This window comes from Bombus impatiens, unplaced genomic scaffold (assembly GCF_000188095.3).
Source record: "Bombus impatiens unplaced genomic scaffold, BIMP_2.2 scf_0396, whole genome shotgun sequence".
Lineage (NCBI taxonomy): Eukaryota > Metazoa > Arthropoda > Insecta > Hymenoptera > Apidae > Bombus > Bombus impatiens.
The window spans coordinates 574,790-586,801 of NT_176815.1; the positions used below are offsets into that span (position 1 = coordinate 574,790).

General features: G+C 30.7%; 1 protein-coding gene across 2 annotated transcripts; it reads left to right on the forward strand.

Moving 5' to 3' along the window:
- The first annotated feature begins 87 nt into the window (after nucleotides 1–87).
- On the forward strand, nucleotides 88–11,007 carry LOC100743348 (protein spaetzle 4). 2 transcript variants are annotated; one of them, XM_003490125.4, is made up of 6 exons: nucleotides 88–343; nucleotides 1,694–1,869; nucleotides 3,913–4,068; nucleotides 4,266–5,039; nucleotides 6,956–7,078; nucleotides 7,877–11,007. In XM_003490125.4, the coding sequence occupies exons 1-6, from the start codon at nucleotides 314–316 to the stop codon at nucleotides 8,115–8,117; spliced, it is 1,500 nt and encodes a 499-aa protein (XP_003490173.1). In that variant the 5' UTR covers nucleotides 88–313; the 3' UTR covers nucleotides 8,118–11,007. The 2 variants fall into 2 exon arrangements, with proteins under 2 accessions (XP_003490173.1, XP_033177064.1); XM_033321173.1 differs by lacking the exon at nucleotides 88–343 and adding an exon at nucleotides 806–897.
- The last annotated feature ends 1,005 nt before the right edge of the window (nucleotides 11,008–12,012 follow it).

Below are 12,012 nucleotides of genomic sequence, written 5' to 3' on the forward strand. Positions count from 1 at the left end.
GTCGAACGCGAGCGGTTCGCTGTTCTCTGCTTCCCTGCTGCTCTGTACTTTTACCGAGCGAACCCGAACCCCTGGCATTGCACGCGACGCCGGCTGATTACACGGTCAGTAATGAAAGCGTCCTCCTCGCGCGCGGAGGTGCTGTCATGTAGCCGCGAACCACCGTACCGCCTGTCCCTGTCCTTTTTTACGCCGGCAAACGTCCTGTCAGTGAAAACGGTTTACGTCTGCAGACTAGTAGCGTGATCACCGATTAATACTCTTGGACCTCGCTCGCCGGTCCAAAGCTTCGAATTAACATCAAACGCGAGTTATGAATGTGATTGTGCATCTCGTCCTCCAGGTGAGCGTTACTATATGTTTCACGTTTTAAACTCCTCTGTTCGTCGCAAGGTTTTACTAAGTCCAGTAATAAGTATACAGATCCCGCGTGTTTATTCCTTTATTTGTAAACGTATGTTACGGTAAGCTTATACCCTTAAGCTATGTAAACGTGTATTATCGATGTCCAGTACGCTTTCCTATAAGTAAAAGCTTTCTTTTAAAGAGCTTGAGGGAGCTTATATAACTTCATTTGAACATTCATAACATAGAAATTATAATAATAGATTGGAAACATGTATTATCACCGCAAATCTGTGAAGTGAAATGCGTAAGATATATTGTCATGATTAAAGCATTCTAAGTATTCTTTATACAAATTGTCGTAAGGGAAAAAGAACACTGATACTGTAGTCGGAATGATCAAATTTACATTAATTGTACATGTTACTAACAAATTTTTCAGAACGTGACACGATATTTTTGTATCTTATTACTCTGTATCTTCTTCCCCTTATTGGGAAGGGGGTGATCGCCTCTCTGGATCGGATTATTTTGAATACAAATATGTATCTTGTAGGTTTTTTTTAAATCAATATATCTTTTGTAATTGTTATAGATAATTTATAATTGCGTTTCAAAGATACCTATTGAATGAAAAAATAATTTCGCGACTGATATATATCATGAATGTATAAAGAAATATGAAAGAAGATGTAAAATAACTATTCGGAGAATCATATCAATTTTAACATTTTTCTATTTTATCAAAGAAATGAGAAGGTCAACAGTATCAAAATATTTCAGACCTGTAAATGAATAGAAGATACAACACTTAAAAAATAATAAAGGATAGATTTGAAATTATCCTTATGGTAATTTTTTCCTACATATCAAAATATTACTTAGAATGTTATAAAATGTATTCAACTGGATTTCTGCTGTAGATAAACTTCCAGAGCAAAAATTTATGTAAAGAAATTATTGTACCTAGTTGCCTTTATCCAAATGATTATCGGAGAATAAGTTCTATTATATTTACTATGCGTTTATTTACTCTTTACTCTGCATAAAAATACATATTATGATGCATTCTACATCTTATCCTTCCTCCTCAAAATAGAAAGTTTCAAACACATACTTAAGGTACACCCGGTAATATTCGAAGCATGTATGAAAGTTCACAGAAGAAACATAGTCTATGACGTAGTTCGAGATCGAGGAAGTAGTTAGATTAATCGATTAAGGAATAAACAGATATAAGATTACTAAAACCTGTTCCTTTTAAATACATTATATTGCGTTTAAGAATTTAGAAGAAAGCGAGGCAGCATACGTAAGTGTATCTAACATTAATTCCATCTTTGCGTAGGTGATCACATATCAGCTTGTAAGATGTCAAGGAGGTGGACCAAGCACCTTTGGATATGACGCATCCTCGGCTTGCAGTAAACCATATTCCAGAGCTGGCCGCGCAAGATTGGTAAATCTTCCTTGTGATTTTCAACAGCAAAACTGGTGTACAGTAGCTGGTAGCTCTTATCCCTGGTAAGCCAATAAAATCATTTGTCCAATGAAATGCTTAAATAAACCGATATTAGCTTTTAAATAGTTCTTTGTGCAATATTGCCGGCTTACTGACAAATATACAGAACTGAAGATTTCCAATTCAGATGTAACTTTCAGACATATATTATATTTAATATATTTCATGTATTAATTATAATACACTTAACGTGTGATACTAAATGTATTTTATTTTGGAAATCGAAGTGATGTTATGTACTTCATATATTGAACAAAAAATTGTATTTATATTATCATGATTTGTGGAAGAGGATAAAGGATCTTAAAGAAGAAAATCATGAATCATGATATTCATCGTTTTGAAGTAATTAACCTTGTTCTGACACAAGTTTTCGTATCGATAAAAGTAGCTAAGATATTAAACTATCTGAGATAAACGAAACACATAAAATTCAAATTCGAGGATCTGCAATAATGTCCAGAAATTAAATAATCAAACACCAAGAATTTTAGTGTACTAATTAATTGGATCACAAACTGATAATATCAAGAAACGAATATCAATAAAAAGTTACGCTGAATTCATTGACAGTAGAAAGTTAATTGACAATACGGCCAGAGACATATTCTGGGAGTTTCACTATTCAAAGGTATCATTGCTGATCTGAATTTTAAGCAGGACATTGAAGCTTCAATTATTAAAATCCTACGTGACTAAACTGTGAGAGTATTGAGGAAACAACGTACTTTTACTCTCGACAATGCGTACACAAACTTGACATGCTATAATTTCGATGGTACAAAAGGCTCCAAGCAATGACAACTGCGTAAAATAATATTCATTTCATTTCACATTTCATTCCTGATTTAATAAATTTGTTATATATGTTCAACCTCATTGACACAAATAGTTAATATTGTCTGTTGTAACTATGTGCATCGTTTAACTGAATTTTAGTTCAACTGAACAGATTTATTAAACGATAATAAATTGTTCGTAAATTTAAACTAAAGAAATTAGAAAAATTAAAAATTAAATTTAAGATTAAAAGAATAAAGAATTTTGTTTGGTACAAAGCAGTGGAAATACATCAGGTGTTTCAAATATAAATAAAGAAATTTAAATAGAACTTCTTTAAATAATAAATGATTTAAATAAGATAGAGATACTTAGGTTTCCAGTTTAGCAACTTTCACTGAATATACACATGTATATGTACCTCAACGTTTAGACGTTTTTATAACTAAATATACATATTTATATCTATAATAGAACTAAATATTGATAAAATACTTATAAGAAAATAAAAGTTTGCGTTGCGCTTGTGCATTGTTTGTTTAACATGTTAGGTTTAAAGACGTTAAAGATTACATATTGAGCTATAGTACAATTATGCATACTTTGTATGAATATAGTCGAAAATTGAAAATACATTTACGAAGATAGACCCACGAAAATACATCAACATATTTTGAAATAAATATTTAGACGCTTTACTGAATTATTTGAAAACATTTGATAATTACAGAATTTTTTCTTTAGAGAAACCATCATATGTATATAGATAAAAGAAAAGAAAATTTGTGTTCTATTCTATAAAGCCAATAAAGAAACTATTTTTATAATGTCATTTCTCTATTTAAGAATGTTCCCAAAATATTTTGTAATTTTTAGTAAATACTTTCAATTAATAGTATATTAAATTAACAATAATAATAATATTTTTTAAATATTTTATTATCTATTAATTTTAAATCACACGTGCAGTAATACATACGTACATACATGTTAGAAATTTAAGAATACTATACGTTTCATATATTACTCGACGTGAAAGTAAAAAATATTGCTTAAATATTATTGAAGAATAACACTTAGATCGAATATTTTAGTAGCAAGAGAATCGAAATTTCAGTATGAGTTTAGACTACAAAATATCCGTATGAATTATAATATACCTTAAATTTATCAAACATCATGATGATAGAAATTCTTCTAAAAGTTATCACCAAAATCAATATAATAGAACGAACTATCTGAAGATATTTATTATATAATTTTAGGCATGCGGTTCGTCGTTTCGTGCAAGAAAACAAAGGATTAATGAGGCGCATGTATGGCGATGAAAGGCATATCAATGTATTAAGAGCCGAATTCGAGAGAAATGACATCGAGTTAAACTACGACGATTATTACCAGCATCTTGCTGACGATCATAGGTAAGTTTTTGAAATAAAATAAGTAGTGGTAATAAATATTATGTAATTAGGTACAACAGTATTTAATAAAGTAGACGAATGACCACTCAATTTTGTCCCTGACTGTGTATTCCAGACTTAATACATTTTAACGAATTTCTTTCTTAGTACATTGTTTTCTTATACAATGCGTAACCTATTCACGAACAATATTTTAGAAAATATCAGTACATGCACGACTACGAGTACTTCGAGTCCGAAGACGATTTGAAATTAAACGGCAATGAGTTCGAGGGACGAAGCTTTACGAGTAGATCCTTCAATGACAATGCCGCGAAACGGGTAAACAAATTTCCAAAATTAAGCGAATACACGAGGCCTCATTTCCGACCAACCGAGAAGACTACTACTTCAACTTCGACAACGACCACTAGCACAACCACAGCATCGACGACTACCGCCTCTTTTACCAAGGAAAAGACATCATCGACGATAACGTCAACTGCTTCGCCTACCCGTGAAACAACCACTCAATCCACGCCTTCGATAACGAGTTTAATAGTAAATAGGACAAATGAAGAAAAAGGAAACTCCGCGGACGAAGCGACGACAAGCTCTTACGCCGTGAAAGAGCAAAATTTCAGCATCAACGAAATTCTCGAGCAGATAGACAGAGTCGACGAGGTGGTGGGAGAAGCTGGCGAAGTCGTAGAGATCTCTGAATCCAGCCTCGATGAAACGTCGACGGTAAATTTGTCGGACACCACCGAATTTCCGGATGAAGTCGATGGCAGCGAAAGTCTATTTGCGACGCCGAAAGGAACAACTGTTCAGGACGAGACGTTGAGTTCGATCGACGAACAAGAGTTCAGGCCTCGACCGGAATATCGACCTGCCATTAAGCCGGAAGCTTCGACTATGGGAGGACAGTTGTATCAGGACGCCGCCGCGAAAGATCAACAGGAACAACCGGTTTTGAAGCTTCGAGGAGTGTAAGTGTCTCTCGGTTTGTTTGCATTAGTTGTGAATTTATCGAAGGTGTTTCACTCTTGTTCAACACACTCCTAATACTTCCTTAACACTTGCCTATGATTAAAACAATAGAACGACATAAGCTGAAAACGCGAAATTATTTTTTAAGATGATAGAAGAGAACGACAGGAAAATAGACAGGAAAAGGAGGAACGGTAGATCAATGAATAAATTTCTTTTAGGTAAGAAGACGGTATTCGAGAACTATTTGTCACGTGCATCGTAGCCTTATTCTACACCTCGCATCGGTAAAAATCTGTAAAAGAAAGTAGACGCAAAATTGGCCTTGAGCTAGAAATTCAAAGTGAAATTTTTTGTTGCGTCTTATTCTACTCATAACGAGGACGAAAAGTCTCAAAGGAAGCGTAGGTCGCAACTTCTTAAGCGTTCTCCTGGAAAAAAATATTAAAGTTCCATTAATTTCCCAGCTTGCTTTAACTGTAACGTGTTTAGATGCTGGGAAAATATCATCTATTTTCGTACGTAGTTACCCTAGATCTACCATTACATATCCCGTATCTTCATTTCTTCCTTTTTCTTCTTTTCTTCCTCGCTATATAAGCAGCTATTTAAGCGGATTCACAATTTTATATTCCGGTCGTGTTTCTTCCTAAGACTACGCATCAATTTTAAACGACGAAAACATTGGCGAATCGGTCGATGATGGTGCTCGATCTCACACTGGTGAAATGAAATGTTTGGGTCGCGACGGGCAGTATGCAAATCTGCTGCTTGCTTATGGCCTCCTCGTTCACTAGTTTTGACCAATGGATTTCTTCCTTTGGGTACGAAATTACGTAAAATTGCGTGAAAGAAATTGTTCATCGTTTGAATGAATGGGTTATATGCGTTGAACAATTGAAACATTGGCTCGAATATCGCTATCATCATCTAAAGTCAATGCACGATCGTGGAGAGAAACTTGATCGGAATGTAGAAATGCGAGTTTGAGACTACTTAAATAGCGAGAAGGAAAGGAAGAAAAAAGAAAGGAAGATATTGGATACATAATGATAGATCTGGATTAGATACTATTTTCCCAGCATCTAACTACAAAATGTAAACACATTATAACTAAAGCGAGCTGAGAAACTAATGCCATTTTTTTTCTAGGAGAAAGGTTGAGTACGAGAGAATGATTGAGTACCATGGTTCCTTTGAGACCTTTGATCCTCACGATGTGTAGAATACGGTGCAACCAAAAATTCAACCTTGAATTTCAAGGTCAAGATCAATTTTACGGCTACTTTCTTTTACAGATTTTCACCGATGTAGAGCTATAGAATAAGGCTATGATGCTCTTGACAAATAATTTCTAAACGCCCTATATATATATTGATATGATCATTTATGTATTAGTTTATGTGATTAAGAAGTTATACTTATTAAAATCGAATTTTGTTACATCTTTATTTGCATTGCTATGAGTACAGTTATATTCAATACATTTCATATCATAGCATACTTATGTAGGTCATACCTACATCGAAGTAAGAGTCTTCTGCATAATGTATACCTAATCGATATTGTTTTAAAATGCATATAAAATATTTCTTACCTATTTATGGTAATATTTCTTTACTTATTTATAATTAATATGTAACAGTAAATTTATATTTTATTTTAAGAAATCACTAGGGCGATTAAGGTTTCTTTCCTCAAACAGTAAAATCTCATTAATGATATTCATACTTTGTAAGAGATTTTATTAAAAAAAAATAAGAATAGAGAAATAAGTGTAGAGAAGTGAAATTAAAAAATGCGCTGTACAATTTCACAATTATAGTCTGTTACGATTTACCTCTTGAACTTCGCGTATATAAGTGTATATGTAACAGATATAATCTATCTTCTACATATACTAAAAATATTTCAGAAATGCTTGTCCTGTAAAAGAGGAAGTGGTTGCGCCATTTTGGGCGAATAATACCAGGGGCGAGGTATTGGCACTTTTGAATCTTTATCCGTTCGAGCAATACGTTCACTGGGAAAAATGCACGTGAGTATTATAATATCTTAACTGCTCTATCACTTCAAATTGTACATTCTAATTCATGCTTTTGTAAAATATTTGAAATATTTGTTAGTATAAGATAACACTAATTAAATACTTGTTGATATTATAGTATTACACATTACATCAACAATATTATACAATATCAACACTGTAACACTTTTAAACAGGTTTTCTAAAAATGTCATGAAAAATAAGTAATTATGGAATTGTGGATATTTATGCAAATTCATATTTTTATAAAAACATATAAAGAAATAGAACTTAAACAGTTTGGTTTATTTATCAACTATTACAATAGATAAGTGTAAAACTTTGTATATTTTATATATTTTTACGTATTATGTGCATTTTTAAATTTCCCATAAATGCATAAGAATCCGTGGTCTAGTAATTATAATATATATTTCCATCTGTTAGTTTATTATCATATCGTGTCGCTTTGAAAGAGAACTGTTTTGAAATCAAAGCTGTCCAATTTATTTATATTGATATGCATTTCATTACTTTAAGTGGATCAATACACTTATACATGTATTTCAACAAATATTTTTCAGTTTTTCAGTTTTAATTAGTTCTTAAAACACTTGTAAAAGAAGACAGTAAACGTTATTATTCCTTCATATATTTTTTTCAAAATGCCGATAAAATAAACTGCATAGATCTCTTACAAAAACCTTGAAGAAAATGCTTCAAATAAGATATGTACCGCTTTAAGATTCTCATCTTCAGTAACTTGAACAATTACATGGGATTATTGACTATCATTTTGTTTGTTTAAAGACACGAAAACAAGCAGATGTACTGTCGAGATGGATGCAGATGCGAACAACAATACAGACTTCATCGGTTGTTAGCTTACGATCCGAACAACGAATGTCGTGGTATCTTCAGCGATTGGTTTAAGTTCCCCAGTTGCTGTGTTTGTCGCTGCTACGACTTACCTCTTGAATTTCGCGTAACATCGCGTTCACCTCGCACGCAGAAACAACGAATTAAGGTACGACCGCCGCAAACTCGTTAGATATATTCAAAGAAACAAATTTTGTTTCGTCGATGTAATCCATTCTCGGTGTAATACGAAAATACAGCCTGTCACTCTCTTTGATACATGTCAAAGAGAATGTAGCAAATTTTACTTCTTCTAATTATAATATTGTTATATATAAAGGAATTATCAAAATTGATTTGCTAAAAAAAGTAAAATGTATGACGTCACAAATCTTAAAAGATCTTGACAACAAAAAGATAATTACTTTCTAAGTCACTTGTTCCGAATGCTTTGTTATTTTATTACATCGTAAAAGGGTTAATTTAAGTAAAAACGGCGGCCTATTAAATATTAGGAAAGAACTTTTCACTATTTCCATCACTAGTTTAATATGAATATTGAACATTTTGTAAATAATTCCATTATCAAATTTCATACCTTATTTTGATGAAGGATTTCAACATGGGATGCATAGAATGATAGGATGGCATAATTTGTTAATGCGATTAAGAGGGAGATAATCTTTCATGCAGAAAGAAATAAAGTTTTAATAAAAAGATGAGTAACTACAGCTACAACGAATATTAATATGAAAATATTACTCCTTGACTCCAAAAAGCTTTGTTATAGAAGTACTGGTCTTTCTAGTCGATTATATCATAAAAATTTTTGCAGTACGAAGGGTTAAATTAAATTACGTCTCATCGTATGTGTATCAAGTAAATTTTCAAAATATTTTTTCGTAAAAACGAAACAGTACAAAACAATACATATGTTCTCTTTGCATGAAGAATTTCGTTCTTTTTCGTCTTACTATGATTTACACTGTTATTGTTATTTCATGTAACAAAAAACATACTGCCGTAAAATTTGGAAGAATATGCATTAATGTGTGTGGTTTGAAAATTTACGAAAATTTAATGGCTCCAGGCTAGTCAAGAAATTTAGTCTTCGTTATTGTTATTTATCACAAGGAAGAAATTTTCTCCCATACAATTCATTTGCCATAGCCATTTAATGTTACGTTACTTGAAATATATGTAGTTTAATGTAAATATAAACGATTGAAATGAAAAAGTATAATCCACGAAAAAAACATTATCAACACAATATAGACTATCATTCCTTTTAATTGTTTTACAATAAAACTCAATTGTCGTAAATACCAATTGACACGATTGATAGATGTATTACATTATGTTTCTATAGATATTTACACGTAAAAGTCACTAAAACTCGCTTAAGCAACGATAACTTATAAGAAGATACGATATATATACAATGAAACGTCTGAAGGTGAAAAAGATATTTGTCTTGGTATTATACACTTGAAACTAAATTTTCTTTTAAACGTCTTAAGAAAATACAATATTTATATTAGGTTTCTATTAAATTGGTAATATTATGTTTTTAAAGATTCTTCTTATACGTGACACGAAAGTTCAATTGTATTTATATTTCTTACAATAACATGTATATACAACTTGGAAAGAAATTAGTAGATTCTTTCTATCAACGTTTTACTGAACATTATTCTTCAGAAGTAACGAAAAAAATACCTTTAAAGGTTTTGCAAGATATGCATGTATTATTATTATTAATCAATATTTAGAAACTATATATCTATTACTTGTTACCGTTAATTTTATCATTACTTAATCATTTTAAAAAGTACTTTCAGATCGAACACGAATATTTAAGAAAAATTTCTTTATCGATGATTTATAAAACACCTCTTTCCATATATTATTTTATAAAATATACATACAACAATGATTGCTATCATAAGTAAGAATCAGAATTTATGTTAATGTTTCATCATTTATAGATTGTAATGTGATCTTAAAATTCTTGTAATGTTTCGAAAACTTTGAAAATTAATGTAATGCTACTGAAAACTGTCGGCCATCTAAAATACTATGTTAAAATGCATAAATTTTCAAAACATTTTTACGTAAGTAAAGTAACAAATAACGTGGATTAAAACACACATATGTTGTTCAAATTAAATTCATATTGCCATAGTTAAACAACGCTCTAAACGCTAATATGTAACATCCTGGTTAAAATATCAAAATTATTTATGGTAAAAATAATTAAAGAATAACAAGTGAAATACAAATTAGCATAACACGAATAATACATTGATAAGTATTATAATACTTTATGTTTCAATATTACAAAAAGTGGACGAAATCAGATTATCATTAAGTGAAATGTTTTATTATTCTATGAATTAGTTTTTCATTCAGTTGATTCTGTAGCAATTCTTTTATTAAAATTGTATATGTACAGTATAATGTTTTTTCTTCATAGTATCGTTTATAGCATTTTCGTCCCAATGAGAAAAGATAATTAATTACATAAAAGCACTTCGAGATACAAGCAAATACACATAAACACATTTATCTAATATGTATACATAGTATCGTATTTAATTAATTTATTCGTTATTATAATTGTATCGGCTTTAATGCCTATATTATAGCAACTTTAAGGCTTGTTTAAGATGTTTGTTAGATAATTTGTTGCAAGATACTATAAAAAGATAAGGCTCGTGAATAAAGCTATATACGCCATGTTTTCGTTGCGTTTGTCGTTAATTAATTTTGAGTACTAGATATTATATACCTGATCTTAGATTATATACATTCGTAACATGTAGCAGACAATGGTAATGGAGCTTTGAAATGCAAAAGTTTTGTAATACTAAATCATATAACATTGTTACCCGTAATTGTTAACATCCAGTTAAGAATGTAACTATTTATTTAGCAAGTAATTACATGTTTTATGCCAAAAGATTAATGTAAAAAGCTTTTCATTCGTTGATTTTGTAACCATCGTAAGAAATCTGGGTCGACCTGATTATATATGTATCGATGTTAATTTACAATAAAGAATAAATACATTATAGTATGAACAATTTAATTCAGCATACAATTACAATTTCTTGTATAAGTAACAATCGAAAATTAGAATTTTCCCAATGGAGTAAAAGCAAACCAGGACTAACGATAACAGTAGTTTCTAAAATTTGCATGAAAGAAGTTATTAACAAAAGGATAATTTTTATTTAAATGATCACTAAATCTTAAAGAAACTCTTAAAAAGTTAAATGATTAAAAAATATTACATTTTTAAATGTTCTGATTACGAATAACCATTATAAATGATCAAATATTTTTAGTTACTAGCAACCATTATCGATGAAAGACTTCTGTTTGATTATCAATAATCATTATCGATGACGAAATTTGTTTTGGTTCTGTACTTCCTCTGTCGTTTTGATCCCCAATCATCATTATCGATGGTGGAATTCTTTTTTTGTTACTGATAACCGTTATCGATGAAAGTATTTTCTAACTTACCTTCAGCCACTGTCAGTTTTTATTGACATTAATGATAAGCAGTACCTACCTACTCTTTTGTGTACGTATAAGGCCCTTACGTAATTTCACACAAAAGCTTTGAAATATTTTGATTATAATGTTATAGATAATAAGAAAATTTCAAATACAATAAAATTTTGCTAAATTTCATATACATGTATATAAATATATGTATATGTGAAATAGTAATTGAAATAGTTCATAAAATACAAAGCAATACCTTGTGAATTAGAAGACACTTCTGTAGAAGTTCAAACAATAGACAAGTTCTCAGAGCATTAATATTATGATCGATTTGTATAATATCATTAAATTTTATTATATGTCACATCACTGTTCTGAAATTGTTTTTAGTTACGTTGAAGTTTCTTTGTATTATAACTCGTAGAAATAGTTTCTACACAAATGATTATAATTGACAATATTTACTGATAATTTGATTTATACTATAATTAGGCTTTTAGATTTATTCGTTCATATAATTTGTTTACGATACACAAACTAAATCGAACAGTTTGGCTACACTTTTAGCTGGT